This window comes from Eublepharis macularius, chromosome 14 (genome assembly GCF_028583425.1).
Source record: "Eublepharis macularius isolate TG4126 chromosome 14, MPM_Emac_v1.0, whole genome shotgun sequence".
In the NCBI taxonomy this organism is placed as follows: Eukaryota; Metazoa; Chordata; class Lepidosauria; order Squamata; family Eublepharidae; genus Eublepharis; species Eublepharis macularius.
The window spans coordinates 38465224-38484396 of NC_072803.1; the positions used below are offsets into that span (position 1 = coordinate 38465224).

The 19173-nt window shown below is 45.5% G+C and overlaps 1 protein-coding gene across 1 annotated transcript; it reads right to left on the minus strand.

Annotated features, from left to right (window-relative positions):
* Positions 1 to 434: 434 nt before the first annotated feature.
* LOC129342444 (interleukin-1 family member 10-like) lies at positions 435 to 15155 on the minus strand. Its single transcript, XM_054998215.1, has 5 exons — positions 15122 to 15155; positions 11053 to 11188; positions 9518 to 9688; positions 3880 to 4004; positions 435 to 2729 (listed from the first exon to the last, which is right to left on the minus strand). Exons 2-5 carry the CDS (start codon positions 11144 to 11146, stop codon positions 2520 to 2522), a joined length of 600 nt encoding a protein of 199 aa, XP_054854190.1. The 5' UTR covers positions 11147 to 11188; positions 15122 to 15155; the 3' UTR covers positions 435 to 2519.
* Positions 15156 to 19173: the final 4018 nt, after the last annotated feature.

The window sequence follows — 19173 nt, forward strand, 5'->3', positions numbered from 1 at the left end:
TACTTATAACTCTGGAATGTTTGGAGCAGGTCAAGCCTGTTTGCCTCAGATTGTACCGGCATCTGAATTAGCAGCTATTCCCTTTGAACTCTACTTTTGGAAATTGCTCAGTGGCCTCTCCAAGTAGGAGCCTGCAGGACTGGGATAGAGGTCCTTGGCTCAAGATCCTTGCAAGTGCTGCAAATCAGAGTTTCCACCAGCACTATGGTGGATGGATCTGTAGGCTGTCTATTTGAAAGACAGCCTGTTTAATCCAAGATAATGCCAAGGTGTTGACAGCTTAGAGATAGAGGCCAGGAACAAAAAGAGGGGTTCCTCCAAGTACTACACTAGATAGGGAAAAAAAGGGGGGGAGAAGCCCCTTAACAGAGGGGAATAGTTCTATTCAATACCAATAATTTTATACATTTTTATCTGTTTAAGAAAGTGCAAGTGCTAAAGTGCTATATACATGCAATAAATATACCTGTACAGTAAATACAATAAGTAAATATAAATAGGTCCTATCCAAAAAGTTTTACAAACACCAACAGATGCATAAATTTGCTGGAGAGTCCCAGCTTATTTCAGAAATATTCTTAAAGTGCAATGTTGCAATTCCTGCTGATAAGGCAAACTGCCAACACGAACTTTGAGAAGTGAGTAACTTGCAAAAGTTTTCCACAAAAACTTTTTCTGTTTTACAGGTACAGACAGTGCACTTGAGGATTCTTCAAGATGATAATTGCTTAGTGGCTGTTGAAAGGCGGAGCCTAACGGACTTTGCCAGCATTTATTTCTATCCTATTTTGTAGCCAAACTTTCTCAAAGGCTCACAACACTAACACATCAATCAAACATTTCCATCAACGTTCTCATAACACCCAGTTGGTGTGATGATGTGTGAAGAAACAGCAGGTTTTTCTTTTTAATTTAGAAGAAAGGCAGACAGAGACTGTTGTTAGTTGTCTAAAGCATAGCCTAAGTACAAGATCTCTATCAAGATTTGATGTAGAATAGTGGGCATTCTTCTCCTCTATAGGACTCCCATGCTCTCCCCTCCAAAGGGGACCAACTCAGGTAAGTGCTTCCTGTAGAACTGCTCACCCTTTGAAGAAGTGGGGAATACATGACAACAAGGAAATCAACAGGGCAATTTTCTGGGCCTGAAGAATATAAAGCCAAAGGAAACTGTGATGGTCCAGAGGCTGAAAAGGTAGACAGAGAAAGGTTTCCTGATTCTACATCTGGATAGAGATGACAGTCCACCAGCCAGCTTCTGTACTTGGGAAACTGTTCAAGGGAATGCTTCCCTGGAGGATAGACAAACAACTTTCTCAGGGTGGTGTAATCAGTTGCCAACAGTTCCTGGTGAAGAAGCACTGAGTGCCTAATCAAATAAGTAAAGAATTCAAGAACTGGAATCTGTTGCACTTCTGCTGAGCCATAATGATCACACTCCCCATGCCTTTCTTTTTTGCTGGAAAATGGAGGAACTTTTCAGGGTCCTGTGGGTGGCAACGTCCAAGCCATGATTCCTCTTGATTCATTGGGGCGGGGGGGGGGGTGCACACAGCACATTTTTCATTCATTCTTTCATTCATTCATTTATTTTAACCATTTGTATTTCATCCTCCCAGACTGAAGGTTCTTGGGGCAAGTTCTCATGTCATAATAAAACACAAAAGCACAATAAATATTAAATAAACTCAAACCTATGGCATACACCAATTCAAATCAATGCATCCATGCTGAAACATAAACAATTCTGCAACCAATAAAAAAGCACATAAAGCAAGCAACAACATCTACCCCAAAGAAGACACATGCAAAAACTGCATCCTTTCAGACACAGTCACTGCCAGAGAGTGAGTTCATGAAAGCTTTGGTTCACTGAGCTGTTGGAGGCAGGATAATGACTTGCAATTCATGTACATATCTGGAGCTCCCAACCCAGGTCCTATCAGGGTAACAATAAAAACAGAAAAGATAACATCTCCAAATGGCACAAGGAAAAATTATATAAATAGTGTTTAAATTATAAAAACTAGGTAAAGGTAGTCCCCTCTGCAAGCACCGAGTCATTACTGACCCTAAGGACAGAACAATAAGATTGTTTTCAAAAACAGATCCCAGAATTTCTACCCACTGTTCTCAAATGCTTGCTCTGCCTATCACAAAGAGTAGCCATCATACTCTACAATTCAACCTCCTAGTTCTTCCCTCCCTACACCTATAGACAGGGTGTCTCTTGCATCTTTCTCATGAAACATTCATTGCATTCAGACTACACTTTCCCCATCCTCCTTCCAGCTGTGTTAAAAACATTGCCAACGACAATCTACAAGAGTTAGCTATAGGAGAGTAATCAGATTGTTTGTGCATTTGTGGGATGGCATTTCTGCCCCTTTTGGTGCTTGGATTAGCTGCATGTATTCCTCGGCTAGTACCAGTTCCTGGAGCTATTTTCTGGAAATGAAAGTGATTTCAGATTCCCCCGGCGAAATTGACCCATACAGACTCAGCTTTAGTTCCCTGGGCTATTTACGGTTGAAATAAAAGTCAGTGATCGCAGCTCCTCCCAGGTCACTGGTGAGCATGAGAGGCTTGTGAGCTTCGGCTGGAGAGCAGAGGTACCACCCAGGGTAAGACGCCGATTCAAATGTGTGGGTGCTGCTATTATAAGACTTGAAGAAGGTGAATCGTTTGGCCTCCTCGTTATTGTTGAAAAGATAAATGAGGTCTTTATCCTATAAGAAAACAAGTGAGAGACTGACATGACCATTTCTAAATCAGCAACTACATCGAGTGGGAGGGGGATATTTTTGAAAGACAGGATTGTTCTGTGCTAAAAGGCATGCAGGCTGGGATGGACTGGAGTGGAAATTCAGGCTACCGCAGTGATCCCCATGATGATGCATGCTGATATGTTTCCTGGGCTGCCGTCTGCTCGTTTCTGCCCCACAGCATCTCTCCTCCAAAGCAAAGTGATCTTTTGATTTTTCTCCACTGGAAGCTACAGTAGGGCTGTTTCCGCACATTGTAAGAAGTGCAGGTCACCCTTGAAATGTGGCAGTATCATTTGCCAGCTGTGTGTATTGTGGGTTTTTACTGGGGTTTCTGTGTTTCAAGAAGAAACCTCCCACTCCTTTTTGAATCTCCATCCATTTCTTCTGCAGCTGTTGCCTCTCTTTTTGAATACTGTGTTCAGTTGCAGATGCCTAGTTGCAACTGTGGCTGTATGCAATAGTGCATTCACAAAATAAAAAAAAATAAAGGGGACAGGCACGTTTTGCTTGTGCTGATGAAAGCACTCCACCTCCCCTTCAAAAACGTTTTTTTTTTTTTTTGGTACGTTCGGAGGTTATGCAGCAAGCTCACAACCACATGTAAGCACCTGTGGATTTTGCATGTGGAAGATGAGTTGTTGGCATAACTCAACAAAACACAGACCTAAAGCAGGCAAAAGGTGGGAACAATTGGCTGTGCGGAAACGGCCAAGGAGGATCTTCAGAAGAGACCAGGCAGCACCATCTTTATGACTGCGGGCAGCACCAATTTGGAAACAGCTACCTAAGTTTTGGGATTCGATCAGTCCCTATGGAAGCCATTTTGTGACTGGCCCCACATTCCCTTGGGCATTAATTTGCTGTAGCGCCCACTAGCTGTTCTCAAAATTCTGAAAGTGGCCACATGTTCAACAAGGCTGAGCCCCTTGGCTTTGGGCAAGAGGTGGCACAAGTTATCACCACAGGGGGCTTGTGACTTGATCAGCATTATGACCAACGGAGGGAGTTTAATTCAACCATCTCTCTATATGCACATGGGTCATGCTTTTGTCTTGGTGGCTATGGCAAGAAGGCCTTAGTAGGTTGATAGCAAGGGGTCTCCCGAGCTTACCTCCAGTTGCAGTTTGGGCTGGCCCTCTTTACCACATGAGATTCCCTGGCTGCCCCCTTTGACCGTCAAGATCAGAGGGATCCTCTTGCGATCCAGGGATCTATTGGGAAGCACACTGAGGATCTCTGTAGAAAGGAACAAAAAAGAAAGGGAAATCATTATACCACTGTATTCTGTTCCAGAGGTTAATTGCAGATGGTCCTCTTTTTTCCCAAAGCAAACACTCAGCTGTTAATCATTGTGGGGAATTTCAGACATCACCCCCAGGAAAGTGCTTCTGTAATGGGAAATCACTTTTCCCTAGCATTAAATTACATTTTGTGTTGACTGGAAAATTCAGCCGTCTCCATTAGTACTTTTATGTGTTTGACAAATGCTGTTTGGGCTGGAGTTACACAAGTGTTGCACACACCTATTGAATAGTGTCCACGACATCTCTAGGAACAAGCAAAAAAAGTCTCCCCACCAATTCTCATACTTTTACATATCTTCAAAAAGTTCTCTTTGTCATGAAGTACTTGTTTAATCTGTAGTGGCTGAGTTTTCTCAGTGGTGACTGGTCAAGTGTAGGAATGTTCTTATGGGCCCTTGGAGTGAGAGGAGCAGCAAATTCCAGCAAAGCTCCCTCCACCCCCATGCTGCAACCCTTGGTCTTTTCTTCATTCAAGGCAAGATGGCCTGCTCCCTCCTCTAGCATACGACTGCCCTCATTAATTGAATGACGAAAGCGTGTTTCACCTCCCTCTTAGGTGACATTGACAAAGGTCCATGGGTAGCCATGATCTGAAGGCGAAACTGGTCACTACTGTCAGATCTGAGCTCCTCCAACCTCACTCACTTTCCTCACAGCCAGACAGCAGCTGTAGATAGCTACGTTTTGAAGCTCAATTCAGTATTTGCCAAATAATGCCTCTGGGATGGGAAGAGCATGCGGGTGGGGAGGCTGGAGCCCCTTCCCCTCTGTGCTTCTGTCCTGATCCAAATCAGACTGCTGCAGCACTTGAAAAAACTGCAGCTACCATCTGAATGTGTGGAAAGCAAACTGGCTCAGGGGCCTAAGGAACATGTGTTTGGAGCTCACTCAATACGGTTGCGTGGAGCGCTTCTGCAGCTTTTTTATTATACAAAGTGTTTCACGTGTTCACTGCTTGTATCCTCACCTTGTTAGGCAGAGGTGGTGGACCACCTTCTTAGTAGGATTAGGAGCTTGATCTCTCCCATGCATGCCCACTACATTACACTGTTCCAGAAGAAACAGGAAACTGCTCCTTGTGGAAGAGGGATTCTCATCTTCTGCATGTGATCGGTACACCCAGATTTTAAACCAGTGGTCGATCTCTTGCCTTGAGAATAGAATATTGTTAGGATTTTCCTTGTCTTGACTATTGTGAATGGATACAGCTTTTCCCAATTATTCTTCAGGGTCCGGAGCTCAGAGCTCAATCTTCTGCAAACAAAACTGAAGCAGGATTTGGGCAGGAGAATGACTGCTTGCTGGTCGGCACCATATTTTGAGGCCTAGATAGAGGCCCAATACTTGTGCCCCTGTTAGGATTCATAGAGGATATGGGCCATTTCAGATTTCTGTTTTAATCTGGTTGTTAATCTGTTGCTGTCCCAATTTTGTGGGGGCAGTGATTTCAAACAGAATTTACATCCATTTATGAACTGTATGTGAGTCACTGTGACCATTTCAAACAGTGCTGCCTTTTCTGGCACCAGAAGTGGCTGCACAAAAATATCACTATAGTGCTGCAGAGTTGTAATTATAGGTGTTCTCTGAATTCCCAACTGAGATATCTCTGCAACAGAAGGAGCTAGAGACTAACTTTTTTAAAAAGGAAAGCTGGGACTCCTGAGAACTGGCTACACTTATTGTTAGAATGTTATAGCACCATCCTGCTAATCTATATACATTCAAAAATAGAATGTGCTGGAATTGGGAGAGAAAACAAAAAAGGCAGCACTGTCAGAAGTGCTGTGGATATTTCAAACAGTATTCCACTGTGGATGAGAAGCACACTGAAAACTTGAGAAAGGGAAAAACAATTTTCAGAAAAACCCTGGCTCAACCCTGCATTGCAAACAGCCAGCGGCCAAACTGGTTGTGTTTGAAATGGCACAAAAAATCCACAAGCAATCAGCAACTTGTTAGACCTATAGAAGAGGCCTAACAATCAAATCTATAGGCTTTGATATATCTCAGGGGTGGCCAAACTTGCTTAATGTAAGAGCCATGCAGAATAAACGTCAGATGTTTGAGAGCCGCAAGACATGATGCATTGAAGTGACTTCAAATGAAGAGGCGGGTTTGGGGCAGTGTCCTGAACGTGACATCACAGGAAGGGGTGGGGTTTGGTGCAGTATGCTGAAAGTGATATCATCAGAAGGGGTGGAGCTTGGGAAGAGCCATCACTTGATCTTTGACTTAGAAGTGAAATCACAAAAGTGATGTCACATCCTTGCTAGGTTTCACCCGCAAAGTCTCCAGGTATTTTCTGAGTCAGACCTGGCAACCCCAACATTTTTACTGAAAATATGAAGGAAGGAAAGAAGGAAGGAAAAAAGGAAAAGGGAGGGAAAGATATGGAAAGAAAGAAGGAAAGAAGGAATGGGAGGGAGGGAGAGAAATACATGAAAAGAAAGGAGGGAAGGGAGGGAGGGAAATAAACTAAACTAAAATAAAATGTATGGCCATGGTGATACTCAGAGACCACCAGGAGCCACACTATATGTCTAGAAGAGTCACATGTGGCTCCCAAGCCACGGTTTGGCCACCCCTGATATATCTCTAACATGCTGCTCCATGGAGCTGATTTCTGTGTGCACAATAAGCAACTTTTGTTCTGAAAACGGGCCGTGCCAAACAGTTGACAAATATTATTGAGAAAAGACTTAGCCAGAAAAGTTGCTGTGACCTGGCAAAGAGTCCTGGCCACAACTGAAGTGTGATGTGGCTTGAATTTTTGGCAGATGGCCTGGAAGAACTTTGAACGCTTAAACTCCTAATAGAGTTCATGATTTTTGAAAAATAGACCTTTACTTTAATAGGGTTCTGGTTTATTGAGGGACCCCAAATAATGGCTGAGGAGATTGGATTGATAGAAAATGAGGGCCATCTTAATAGTTTGCTTTTTCCCTCTCTGCAGTCTTTAAGATTCATACTTATTAAAGTTGCACACTCAATAAAATCTATTTACAAGTTATAAGCGCAACCATCCACTTACACATACATATCAATATAGAATCATACAGCAACCATATATCCATAGGAGGTATATTCATACTTATTCGTATGAGCTACCAAGATAGAAGTTATATAAGTAAATGGAGTTATGATAGGGTGTTATTCACACAATCACATTTAAAGTCATTTAAAGTAGGGACAGATGTTCAGGATGTTGCAATGGGGCACAGTTGGCTCGAGGAACGAGTCAGATCAACCCAGAGAATTTATACTGATGTATTTGAGATGAGTTGTCATAATTTGGGCCCCAACAGCACATTCCGAGATAGGTTAAAGTGACCCAAAGAAGGGCAAGCCAAATCCCAGAACAGGGGAAGTCCAGAAAAGGTGACACAGTTATTTTGCAAATTTTATTGATTACGGAACTTTTCCTGCCAAAGATGAGATAGAATCAAGGAGATCTGATTGGTTGAGAGAGGTGGGTGGATGTGCCCAAAAAATTATAAAAATAGATGTGGAACCTGAGGGAGAAAAATGGAGGAAACTACTTTCTTCTCCAACTCACCTCTATTTTGCAGGTATGCTGTCCAGAAAGAAAAGTTGAAACTCTCCCTCTCTTCAATACAGACCTCTTGGATTGGTGAGATACCCTGCTATGCTATGACAGTATATTTTAAGTATTGCTACATTTGCTTCTGCTGGTCTTTTATTAATAGAAATAAACTGAGTCCTAGGTGTTTCTGCTCTATTTAATTCATATTTTTCCACATGTCACAATCTGGTCTCTTAGAGCTAAATATTATGATTTTTGAAGAAGCTTGGTCTGAATAAATTTATAACCTTATAAATTAGTTGTTTGGTTTCTTTCTTTCTTCTTGGAGGTATCTTCCCAGAACAGAACTTAGAAAAGATTCTCTCTTGCAGGCAAGGCTTAACTTGGTCATAGAAGGCCAGTTAACAAACCAAAATGGTTTATAGGGCTGTGTGGTCCAGTCGATTGAAACTTGGAATTCTCAGATATGTTGGTCTCCAACTGGGACAATTGGATTGGGGCAGCAGAACTTTGGAAGAAAGGCCTTATGCCTTCCCCCTATCTCCCATTGTCCCTTCCTGAAATGGTTCAGAGAGCTGCTATTTGCCCAGTTGGAGAAACTTACATGTAGTACTTGTGTAGCTCATAACTACACAAGGCAGTTATCAGCTTCCTGAATTCGTTTCAAGTAGGAAAAACTGCATGGGTTGGGAAGGCTTAAACCCCCTCTTCCTATGTGCATGGCACCCCATGCATCTAAGTTTCAACAGGAAATTCTCCATTCATGACTTCTGGACTGGACCCAGATAGATAGGTAAACAAATACAATGAACAGCTAAGGCCACTGTACTATCAACCATGAGAGTGAAGGGGATCTCCAGAAGGCAATCCATAAATTGAAATGTTTGTGATCGAAAAGTGTTAGTATTGGAACTGGACAACCTGAATGTGTTTCAGCTCTGACTGGGAGCTGAAGGTGGAGAGATGGTTTCCTAATAAGTGGGAGAACTACATTTGAATGATTTACCCATCAGAGCTTGTAGAACGTGCCCCAACCTGCTGAAGGGAGGCTGATGAGTCTTTGTCCGAGGGCCAAAATATGCATTACATGTGACAGGAGTTGGGTCATGGGTGCTTGACCCAATTATCAGTCCCATGAAAAGGGGAACTAACATTTAACAGCTCCTAATGCACTCCATGCTGCTCCAAACACCGTGTGGTAAGGAGGGCCTTCAAGCCTCCCTTTTGTGCCATTTTTGCCAGCAGAAACAGCAGGAGGAGGCAGTTTGCCCCTTCCTTGAGCTCAACATGCTCTGGGTGAACATGTGTAGCCTGAGGAAGGGGCAACCCCCCCCCTCAGCCATTTCCACTAGCAAAAATAGCACAGGATGAAAGCCTGAAGCCCTTCCTTCCTCCTCACAGTGTTTGGAGCTGTGCCAAGTGATGGTCTGGTTTGTAAAGGTTAGTCCCCACATGAATGTGTGACCACAAGTCTAGTTGGGTACCCATGCCATGACCCTACTCATATCACACACACTTTGGCCCTGAGAAACAGCAGCTGGCAGTTTTGGAAGATACAGATGACCGCAAAAGCCAAGAGCCGGCCAAAAGAGAAGTGAAGGATAATAAAGCTGCTGCTTTGTAATTCTTGGTTTCCAACTCTTGCTCTACTTGCACAATTGTAAATAAAGAAACTGTTACAGAACATCACATCTCCTACCCTCTTTCATCCAAAGGAAACCAAATCTGGTTGTGCTTCTCTGTGGAAACTCTTCATTGTTTGGGGAATTAGGAAATTTGTAAGTTGGGAGGAGATAACGTGACACTCCCTTGTGCACCTAGACTCTGGATCAGCGGAAGGCTGGGGAAGAACAGAAGGGTCCTTGTCGCCCCAGCAAAGAAATATTAAGGCAACCAACCTTCTTGAGCAGAGTTGTCACCTTGCAGGGGGGCTGCTACCAGGTTTTTGTCCTGTAGATAAAGGCTCTTTTGTTCAATGTCTCGGAGGCTGTATCTACGTGGTTCTATTCCTTCAGGGACACTTTCTGGACCAGCTGCTGAAGGCTTAGAATGTGATGTTACCACAGACTCTGGAATTCATGAAAAAGAAAACCCAGATCACTTAGTAGCCACATACAACCATGGAATCTCTAGTCTGCAGAGAACCAAACTGGACATCTTTTTCAATCACTAGCCATGAATAAGCTTCAGAAAATGTCTTTTGCTTGAAAATCACCAAGGAGTTAGAAATTACAGGTAACCATGTTTGTCCTGGGAAAAACCCAAAGGTAACTGCAAAGGAATACCCACAGCGGTGCTATCCTGAGTTTTTTCATGACTTTCTCTGCTCCATCTTAACAGTATCACAGTCTTCAGGCTTGGGCTTTCCATCATACCCCAAAGACTTTTCTCCACCTTTCCTGCTTTTTTGGCAGGGAAGGGGCATAGCATCTAGTCTGAAGAAGAGCTCCGGAAACTGGAAAACTTGCTCACTACTGTGTGATGTTTTAGTGGGTCCTAATACAGGTATCCCCTACTGCTGCTGACTGATTTGTCTGTGGACTAACACAGCTGTCCACAATTTCCATTTACTTTGGGCGTCTCTAGAAGATACGTTTCTGCATGGGTATGCTCTGGTTTTAACATGCTTCCTGCAGTCACATGTCAGCTGAAGAGAACAGTTTCTTTAAAAAACAAGGGAGGGCTCAAACAAGCACCCCAAGGCAAGCGAGTGCTCCTGCTTTCCCCCAAGCCATTTTCCTGCATGAAAACAGCACGGGGGGGGGGAGTTATTTTGCTGATTTTGCTCTTCCACATGGAGCTGCAAAATTAGTGAAATAACTCCCCTCACCCAGTTTTTATGCAAAAAAAAAATGGCATTGGGGGAGGACAGGAGCCATTCCTCCCTCTGTGGTGCTGTTCTGTTAGTTCCCTTCAGCCAAAGTCTGACTGGAGGGAGCACGTTAGAACAAGCATGTGCCCATGCCAAAATGTCTCACCTAGACAGACTCTTAGGAGAATACTGTACTGAGTTCAGCCATCTAGGAGGGAAATTCTACAATGGATGAAAAATGGCCTTCGGCCACCTCATGATAGGATTTGGTTATGAGCGAAACAAACTATTAGTAAGCACTACCTATGTTCCCCTACCTCCATTCTAGTGTATTACTCCAACATTAATCTCTCCTTTTGCAACCATAAGATGTTTGTTTTTCTGTGCTTCTCTCTGGTGTGTTCTGACTTATGCTGGAAACAGATCCAAAATACTGCTGGCAACTGCAAAGGAATACCTACAGTGGTGCTGTCCTGAGTTTTTTTCATGATCTTCTCTGCTCCATCTTAACAATATCACAATCTTCACAGTTTTCCATCATGCCCCAAAGCCTTTTCTCTACCTTCGCCGCGGTTTTTTTTTTGCCCTTGAATGCACCCCCAGAGAAAGCACGGGCAATACCTTCATCAAACAACTCTTTAAACCAGTCCACCATATCTTGGTCCACCACAGTTTCACTGGCAGCTGGCACCTCTGACTTTTCTCCTGAAGCCATTGTAAAGAAATGTTGCTTGATCTGCAGCTTGTAGATGGCGTTCTGTAAGTGTGGAAAGAGAATTGGTGTCCCTGTACAGATGCAATTCCTGCCCTTCCCCTACAGAGCCGTAGCTGTATCCTTAGCTGTATCCAACATCATACTAGAATTAACCACTGAGTAGGATTCAAAAACAAAAGCCATGTGATATCTTTTACTAGGACCAGCCCAAATAACACATGACAGCGTGTAAGTTTTTGAATTGCCCCAAACTCTTCATCAGGGTAGATGTTTTTTAAAAAGTTGTTTCAGGCCATGATACTCAGGGTTCTTTGTAAGCAAAATAGTAAAAATTCCAGTAGCACCTTTAAGACTAACCAACTTGATTGAGGCATAAGCTTTTGAGAACCACAGCTCTCTTTGTCAGATACATGGCACCATGCATCTGATGAAGAGAGCTGTGGTTCTCGAAAGTTCATGCCTCAATAAAGTTGGTTAGTCTTAAAGGTGCTACTGGACTTTTTACTATTTTGCAACTACAGACTAACACAGCTAACTCCTTTGGATCTATCAATTTGTAAGCAAAGGTGGTCCTAGCCAATGGGCAACAGAGGCAGCTGCCCCAGGCCCCATGCTGGGGGAACCGCCCATGACCCCGGCCCCCAATGGTGGGGGAGAAAGAGCAGGCTTCAACTGCCACAACTCACAACCATCCCATTTAGGGCTTGTGCAGCCATCTTCCAGCGGCAGCTTCCTCACATGGTGTGAGGACTACATCTTGCTTGACCCACCTCTGTTTGTAAGCACACTGCGTGGAATGCAGAGCAGGTATGCAGAGGCAGAATGGCATCAGTGCCTTGCCTCTTCAGAAGGCCAAAGGTGTGGCACGTTTGGCCTTCTGAGAAGAAGCAAGAAACCATCTTAAGATCATAGCCTGAAGCATCTTTTTCCATCCTTCCTTCTTGTAAACATGCAACTTGATTAAAAGTTCTGGAGAGCTCCAAAGCTACTACACAGTTTTATATTCTTTTCATTGGTCCTAGTGGAAGGCTTGACATGACTTTTGTTTTTGGATTTTGTTTGGGGGGGGGGCATTGCAGCTGCAACCTGCAACCTGTTTTGTGGGCTGCAGCAGCTTTTGCAAGATGGGCACAGGGGCAGTGACATGGCAGCTTTTGTCAAAATAAAGCTATTCATATTTAAGGTGCTAGAAGACTCTGTTGTTTTGCATATAACAATAATGCTTAAGCACTGATGGGTAGGCGGTGTTAAGGAACTGCAGTGCTATAGTTTAAAACCAGAAAGGTGGCTCTGTAGTAGGTTTCTCCAACCTAAGTTAGAGGTTCCCTGTCTTCTCTGACCCTCAAAGGCCCTGAAAGTACAGTTTGTCCAAGGGACAGCGGAACCTGGGTGTGGATTTCCCTCTGTGTTTACAACCTGCTGAGAAACTGCAGAAATGACTGTCTTCTGTTATGACTACAGTCAACTTGCACATTTCACTCTTCTTGTACAGTGAGCCCTTCCTGGCTGCTCAGAAAGCAGCTACACCTGCCCTGCCCTGCCCTGCAGCACTCAGTGAAAGCTGCTACTTCCCAGCATCCAGCTCTTTAGTCCCTTGGTAAAGGGAAGAATGAATGCAACAGACCTTTGTTTGGCTTCTGGGCATCTTAACCTTCAGGGGCTGTCTGTATCTGCCTGCTGATGAGAGACAGAAACAGTTCTTAGTGACAGATTTATCCAGAAAAACATAAAAGAATGAATATATCATAAAGAGAGTCCCTGGCTAGCAAGAGGACTCTGACTGCTGTTGACAATCAGAAGTATGGGAACTAGTATCAGATTTCACTGGGCAATCCATTTATGTTTTTTTACTGGTAAATAACAGCTGCCAATGTGAGGACTACTGGCAAGTAATGAAATCATGTTGTGCTTTCTTAATGTTTCTCCTGTGAGACTCCCATTCCTCCCACAGCCCAGTACTGCACACACCCTGCCTATAGAAATATGGCCAGAGTAGACAATCCTGACAGCCCTCAGGGACTTTTCGGCTGACTGATGAATCTGGCACTCCTTTTGAAGCCCTAATCTGTGGGCAGTTGATACAATCCTTCTTAGGCACCCTCATCCATCCCAGAGAGATTTTTCTGCTTCTTGAGTTACTGAGGGTTAAAGAAAGAGGTAGAAAAAAACTTGAAGCAAATATAAATTCTGCTCTGTGATGGTGACACACATTCCATCCATCCATCCATCCATCCATCCATCCATCCATCCATCCATCCATCCATCCATCCATCCATCCATCCTTTCCTCCTATAAGAGGACCTCTTAATTAACTGCCCTCAAAAGTCTTTTTCAATACTTTGGGCTTGCTTCTCCTTCAAAGAGTTAGTACTGTCCTTCAGAAGTCTGTTCCATAATGCAGGAGTTGCCACTGGAAGTCTGAGGGTGGACAGCGTTAAACGTAACTATACAAGTCAGGATAGACAAAAGATCCTGTTGGGATGAAATGATGCATCAATGAATGCAATGACAGCAAGTCATCCTTATGAACCAAACCAATCAGAGCTCATGAGAAGTATTTGGTAGTCGATCATTGCAAGAAGAACAGTCTCTGTGGGATGAACAAGGTGGCCTGGGGGGATTGTATCAGCGAGGGCTGTCAAGTCCAGGATGGGAAATTCCTGGAGATTTTGGAGATGGAGCCTAGAGAGGGTGGGGTTTGGGGAAGGGCCTCAGTGGGATATAATGCTATAGAGTTCACCCTTCAAAGCAGCCATTTTCTCCAGGGGAAGTGATCTCTTTGGCCTGGAGATCAGTTGTAATTCCGGGAGATCTCCAGCTACCACCTGGAGGCTGGTAACTCTAGTATCGGCTGCCCTGGCCACCTCTGTGCTCCACAGATTAGGGCTTCAATAGGAATGCCAGCCTCATCAGTCAGCAGGACACTCCTTGATGACTATCAGGATCATCTACATTGGCCATAATTCTATAGGCAGGGAGTGTGCTGTACTGTGCCATGGAAAGGGAATCTCACAGGAGAAATGTTTGGAAAGCAGAATGTTGTTTCATTATTTCCCAGTAGGCCCATGCAATCACAGGGTAGACAATGAGGCGAGACTGCCTAATCATTCACTCCCATATGTAATGCAAATCTTGTTGCATTTGCATTTACAGGACTCTCCCATGGAAGATGCATGGGAGGTTGGATTTCCAAGAACCAGCACACACACCTCAGGCAAAAATTCCCTCTGCCTCAAACACCCCAAACAGCCTATGAACACAAATCCTATGACATCTCCACTTTCATGGCCCCCCAAGGAGACCAGGACCCCCACCCTAGAATTGTGTTCCCCTTGTCCCCTTGACAGCTCCGGGGAGATGACAGCATTGCATTAGCAATGTGCAAGACTGCTAGATTTCTATCTCTCACCATGTTTCCAATGAATATTAACAGAGAAGAGCAGCCAATATGATGGCAGACCTTATGGGGAGCAGCTGAAGGAACTGGGCATGTTTGGCATTGGGTCAGAAAATATTGCAAGTCCCCTTGGGCCTAATCGAGACCTGACACTGACTGAGCCAAAATCACATTCTTGCACCTGGTACCTCACTTGTGTAGCTTTGTGTGCCCTAGGCGGGAAGGGAGACTGTGTTGCCTCCTCCCCTTGTTTGAATAAACTCTTGTGATGGACCCCACTGCAGAAATTTGACAAAAAGGGTATACTGTCTCTTCAAAATGTTCCACCAAAGAATCCATCCTCATTAACCCCCATCCTTGAGCTGAGAAGGTCAAGTCTAATCCAGACATGTTGTGATTTACCAGACATGTTGCCCTAAGACAAGCAACATGTGGGAGATGGAGAGATTCTCTGCCAAAGTTTCCTCGAGGCTTATATTTTACTACAATCTTGACTCAGATCCAGAGAAACTCAACCTGAAAGCAAGAAAGAGAGCATTGTTCCTGCATTGTCAGCAGCAAACTGCAAAAGGCATTACCTGTGGGATTCTTCTGTCCACGAGGTCAGCCTCCCCTTCCTGTATGCTCCAAGTGACAGCTCTTTTGCTTCAACCACTATTTATGGCCTCCCAAAAGCTGGCAGAAGGCGTGTCACACTTCTACGATCATCTCCAAAACGATGGCGCAACATGCAAATAACTGGGCGAGTGTCACTTCCAGTAAGGATTAAAACAAGTTGTACAAAACCCTTTTTTACTTCCTGAATAAGAGACCAGGGAAGCCCAGTGGCTGGCTAGTAGATGGTAAACGGGAGAAGTTTAAGAGCATGAAGTTCCCAATTCTTAATCTGTGGCCTTCTGTGAGCAAAGGGTAGAAAACTGTGGGAAAAACAAACATCCAAAATATTTAAAAGGGGGGTTGTAAAAATCCAAGTGTGGCTGTTGCTGAAACATGGAGCAGAAAGAAGCCTGAAGGTAAATAAGGACAGTCCATCTGGCCAAAGAAGACATCAGGGAGGACATGTCCAGGGCATCCCTTACATGGCTGTGCTATAGGAACAGGCTCTCTCCCCACCCCCCCTTAGCTGCACTCCATTAGCGTAATGCTTCAGACCAGGAATCAGTCAATGAGTTTCAGGGCGGGTGTGGATTCAAACCTGGCTCTCCATCTTAGTCCAAGACAAGAACCATTGCAACACACTGGCTCCCGAGTGCTAGCTAAAGGAATTTGTTTCGCAAACAAGCTGGAGAAATTTTGTCCTACAGCCTTTTCTAGCTGGGAAGAATGTTTTAAAATAGCCTCTGAGCCTTGGCAGAGTGCAAATTAAAACATTTTCCAAAGTTGTATGTTTTATACAAGTTACCTTTGAGGTGTCATTTCACCACAGCACATAATAGGTTAAAACACAACAACATAGAGTGAAGAAACTAGGGGCTAGTATTTAGGGCTCAATCTGAGCAGGTGAGTTGTGGGTTCAATATGTCAGGATCTGCCATGCTGTGAAAATGTAACCTATGTAACGCCATATTAATTTCTGTAATTGTTTAGTCTTCCTCTTCCTCCAGGTCTCTTCAAGTGCTGGGACCGCACCTTCCATGGGAGAGAATGCTGCATCTTATCTCCTTCTTCCAAGACGACCTTGATGAGCCAGCGTCCCCACCGAGAGGCTTCCTGCTGTGTGAACTCTGGGGTGGGGGGAGGCTGGGATCTGAGGTTTGATCTGTAACAACTTTTGGTTTGTAACTCATTCCTAACAAAGCTTTGTTCAGCCATGGTCTACTTGATCCTGGAATATGGACATCTGGGCCTGAAAGCTGTCTTTCAATAAAACCTTTTGAAATCAAAAGACCTTGTCTTCTTGCAGAAGGGGAGGAAGGCAGACTCTAGCCAACTGGAATGCCATAGCCTGACACAATAAACAAACAAAATGCCCATCACTGAAATGATCACAGAATGGAACGGACTGTAAAAGATAAACGTTGCAGTAAAATAGGGTTACCAGATGTTTTCAACAAAAATACTAGACACATTTGATAAACATTTGTCTCACACACACCCCCGAAATGCCCAGTGGGTACATGTGCATATTCTTGCAGTCTTAAAGTGGTAAAGTGCCTGGGGTCACCAGAGCTGCACAAAGGATAAAAATCTAAAGCAGACTCTCTACATACTGTTCCCTAAGTAGGGTTGTTAGGTTGCCTTACCCACTTGGTGGGGGAGAGAGGAACCAGCACTCACCTTACTGATTCCCTTCAGGGAGTGACATCATTGCACAGGCCCCAGGAGCGCTCCCGGGAGTGACATCGCTGTGTTGCACTGGGAGCGCACCCAGGAGGCCTGTTCTCCCACCTTCCCCCACCCCCGCCACCCAGGTGAGTGATGGCAGGGGCAGAGGGTGGGAGCAGGGGATGCGCCACCTCCACTGGTGGAACCGGCAGCCCTACCTCCAAGGGACTCGCTGCCTCCAAACTCTCCAGCCATTTTTTCCCACTATGAAACTATCTGTTTTTCACTTTTCTTTAGAAGATTCAATCCTGTTTCCATCTGCTCCCACAGTCAGCTGGAACCAACATGAGAAGCCAATCAGTTGGCCATGAAAGACTCTCCGTTGCCAGCCCCCCTTACGTAAAAAGCAGGGGATGGGGACGTCAGGAGGCAAGCAGGGGTCCCAATCCACATTCCTCATGTACATGTATACTCTGGAGCCACCAATGATATCACTTCTGGTTGAAAAGTGGAAGCTACGGGGTCTGAGCAGTGATGTCACTGCGGGTCAGCTGGAACAAGGGGGGAGTTTCTAAATGTTTAAATCACCCTTGGTGAAAATGGTCAGATGGCTGGTGGCCCTGCCCCCTGATCTCCAGACAGAGGGGAGTTTAGATTGCCTGCTGTGCCGTGCGGCGGGGCGCAGGCGGGGCGGGGGGCGTCGGGGGGAGCGGCGCAGCCGCGACCCCCGGGGGCCCCCGGCCCGCCGCAGGCGGGGCGGGGGGCGTCGGGGGGAGCGGCGCAGCCGCGACCCCCGGGGGCCCCCGGCCCGCCGCAGGCGGGGCGGGGGGCGTCGGGGGGAGCGGCGCAGCCGCGACCCCCGGGGGCCCCCGGCCCGCCGCAGGCGGGGCGGGGGGCGTCGGGGGGAGCGGCGCAGCCGCGACCCCCGGGGGCCCCCGGCCCGCCGCAGGCGGGGCGGGGGGCGTCGGGGGGAGCGGCGCAGCCGCGACCCCCGGGGGCCCCCGGCCCGCCGCAGGCGGGGCGGGGGGCGTCGGGGGGAGCGGCGCAGCCGCGACCCCCGGGGGCCCCCGGCCCGCCGCAGGCGGGGCGGGGGGCGTCGGGGGGAGCGGCGCAGCCGCGACCCCCGGGGGCCCCCGGCCCGCCGCAGGCGGGGCGGGGGGCGTCGGGGGGAGCGGCGCAGCCGCGACCCCCGGGGGCCTGGCTGTCTTTGTCTTTGTCTTTGTCTTTGTCTTTGTCTTTGTCTTTGTCTTTGTCTTTGTCTTTGTCTTTGTCTTTGTCTTTGTCTTTGTCTTTGTCTTTGTCTTTGTCTTTGTCTTTGTCTTTGTCTTTGTCTTTGTCTTTGTCTTTGTCTTTGTCTTTGTCTTTGTCTTTGTCTTTGTCTTTGTCTTTGTCTTTGTCTTTGTCTTTGTCTTTGTCTTTGTCTTTGTCTTTGTCTTTGTCTTTGTCTTTGTCTTTGTCTTTGTCTTTGTCTTTGTCTTTGTCTTTGTCTTTGTCTTTGTCTTTGTCTTTGTCTTTGTCTTTGTCTTTGTCTTTGTCTTTGTCTTTGTCTTTGTCTTTGTCTTTGTCTTTGTCTTTGTCTTTGTCTTTGTCTTTGTCTTTGTCTTTGTCTTTGTCTTTGTCTTTGTCTTTGTCTTTGTCTTTGTCTTTGTCTTTGTCTTTGTCTTTGTCTTTGTCTTTGTCTTTGTCTTTGTCTTTGTCTTTGTCTTTGTCTTTGTCTTTGTCTTTGTCTTTGTCTTTGTCTTTGTCTTTGTCTTTGTCTTTGTCTTTGTCTTTGTCTTTGTCTTTGTCTTTGTCTTTGTCTTTGTCTTTGTCTTTGTCTTTGTCTTTGTCTTTGTCTTTGTCTTTGTCTTTGTCTTTGTCTTTGTCTTTGTCTTTGTCTTTGTCTTTGTCTTTGTCTTTGTCTTTGTCTTTGTCTTTGTCTTTGTCTTTGTCTTTGTCTTTGTCTTTGTCTTTGTCTTTGTCTTCGTCTTCGTCTTCGTCTTCGTCTTCGTCTTCGTCTTCGTCTTCGTCTTCGTCTTCGTCTTCGTCTTCGTCTTCGTCTTCGTCTTCGTCTTCGTCTTCGTCTTCGTCTTCGTCTTCGTCTTCGTCTTCGTCTTCGTCTTCGTCTTCGTCTTCGTCTTCGTCTTCGTCTTCGTCTTCGTCTTCGTCTTCGTCTTCGTCTTCGTCTTCGTCTTCGTCTTCGTCTTCGTCTTCGTCTTCGTCTTCGTCTTCGTCTTCGTCTTCGTCTTCGTCTTCGTCTTCGTCTTCGTCTTCGTCTTCGTCTTCGTCTTCGTCTTCGTCTTCGTCTTCGTCTTCGTCTTCGTCTTCGTCTTCGTCTTCGTCTTCGTCTTCGTCTTCGTCTTCGTCTTCGTCTTCGTCTTCGTCT

Bases quoted from the DNA above. Each gene is read 5' to 3' on its own strand.
- LOC129342444 (XM_054998215.1), bottom strand. From the start codon at position 11,146: ATGGCTTCAGGAGAAAAGTCAGAGGTGCCAGCTGCCAGTGAAACTGTG. The intron at 9,689-11,052 runs GTATTGCCCGTG...CATGAATTCCAG, and splicing joins TAAAGAGTTGTTTGATGAAG to AGTCTGTGGTAACATCACAT. The intron at 4,005-9,517 runs GTTGGTTGCCTT...TCCTTTCTACAG, and splicing joins TGACAACTCTGCTCAAGAAG to AGATCCTCAGTGTGCTTCCC.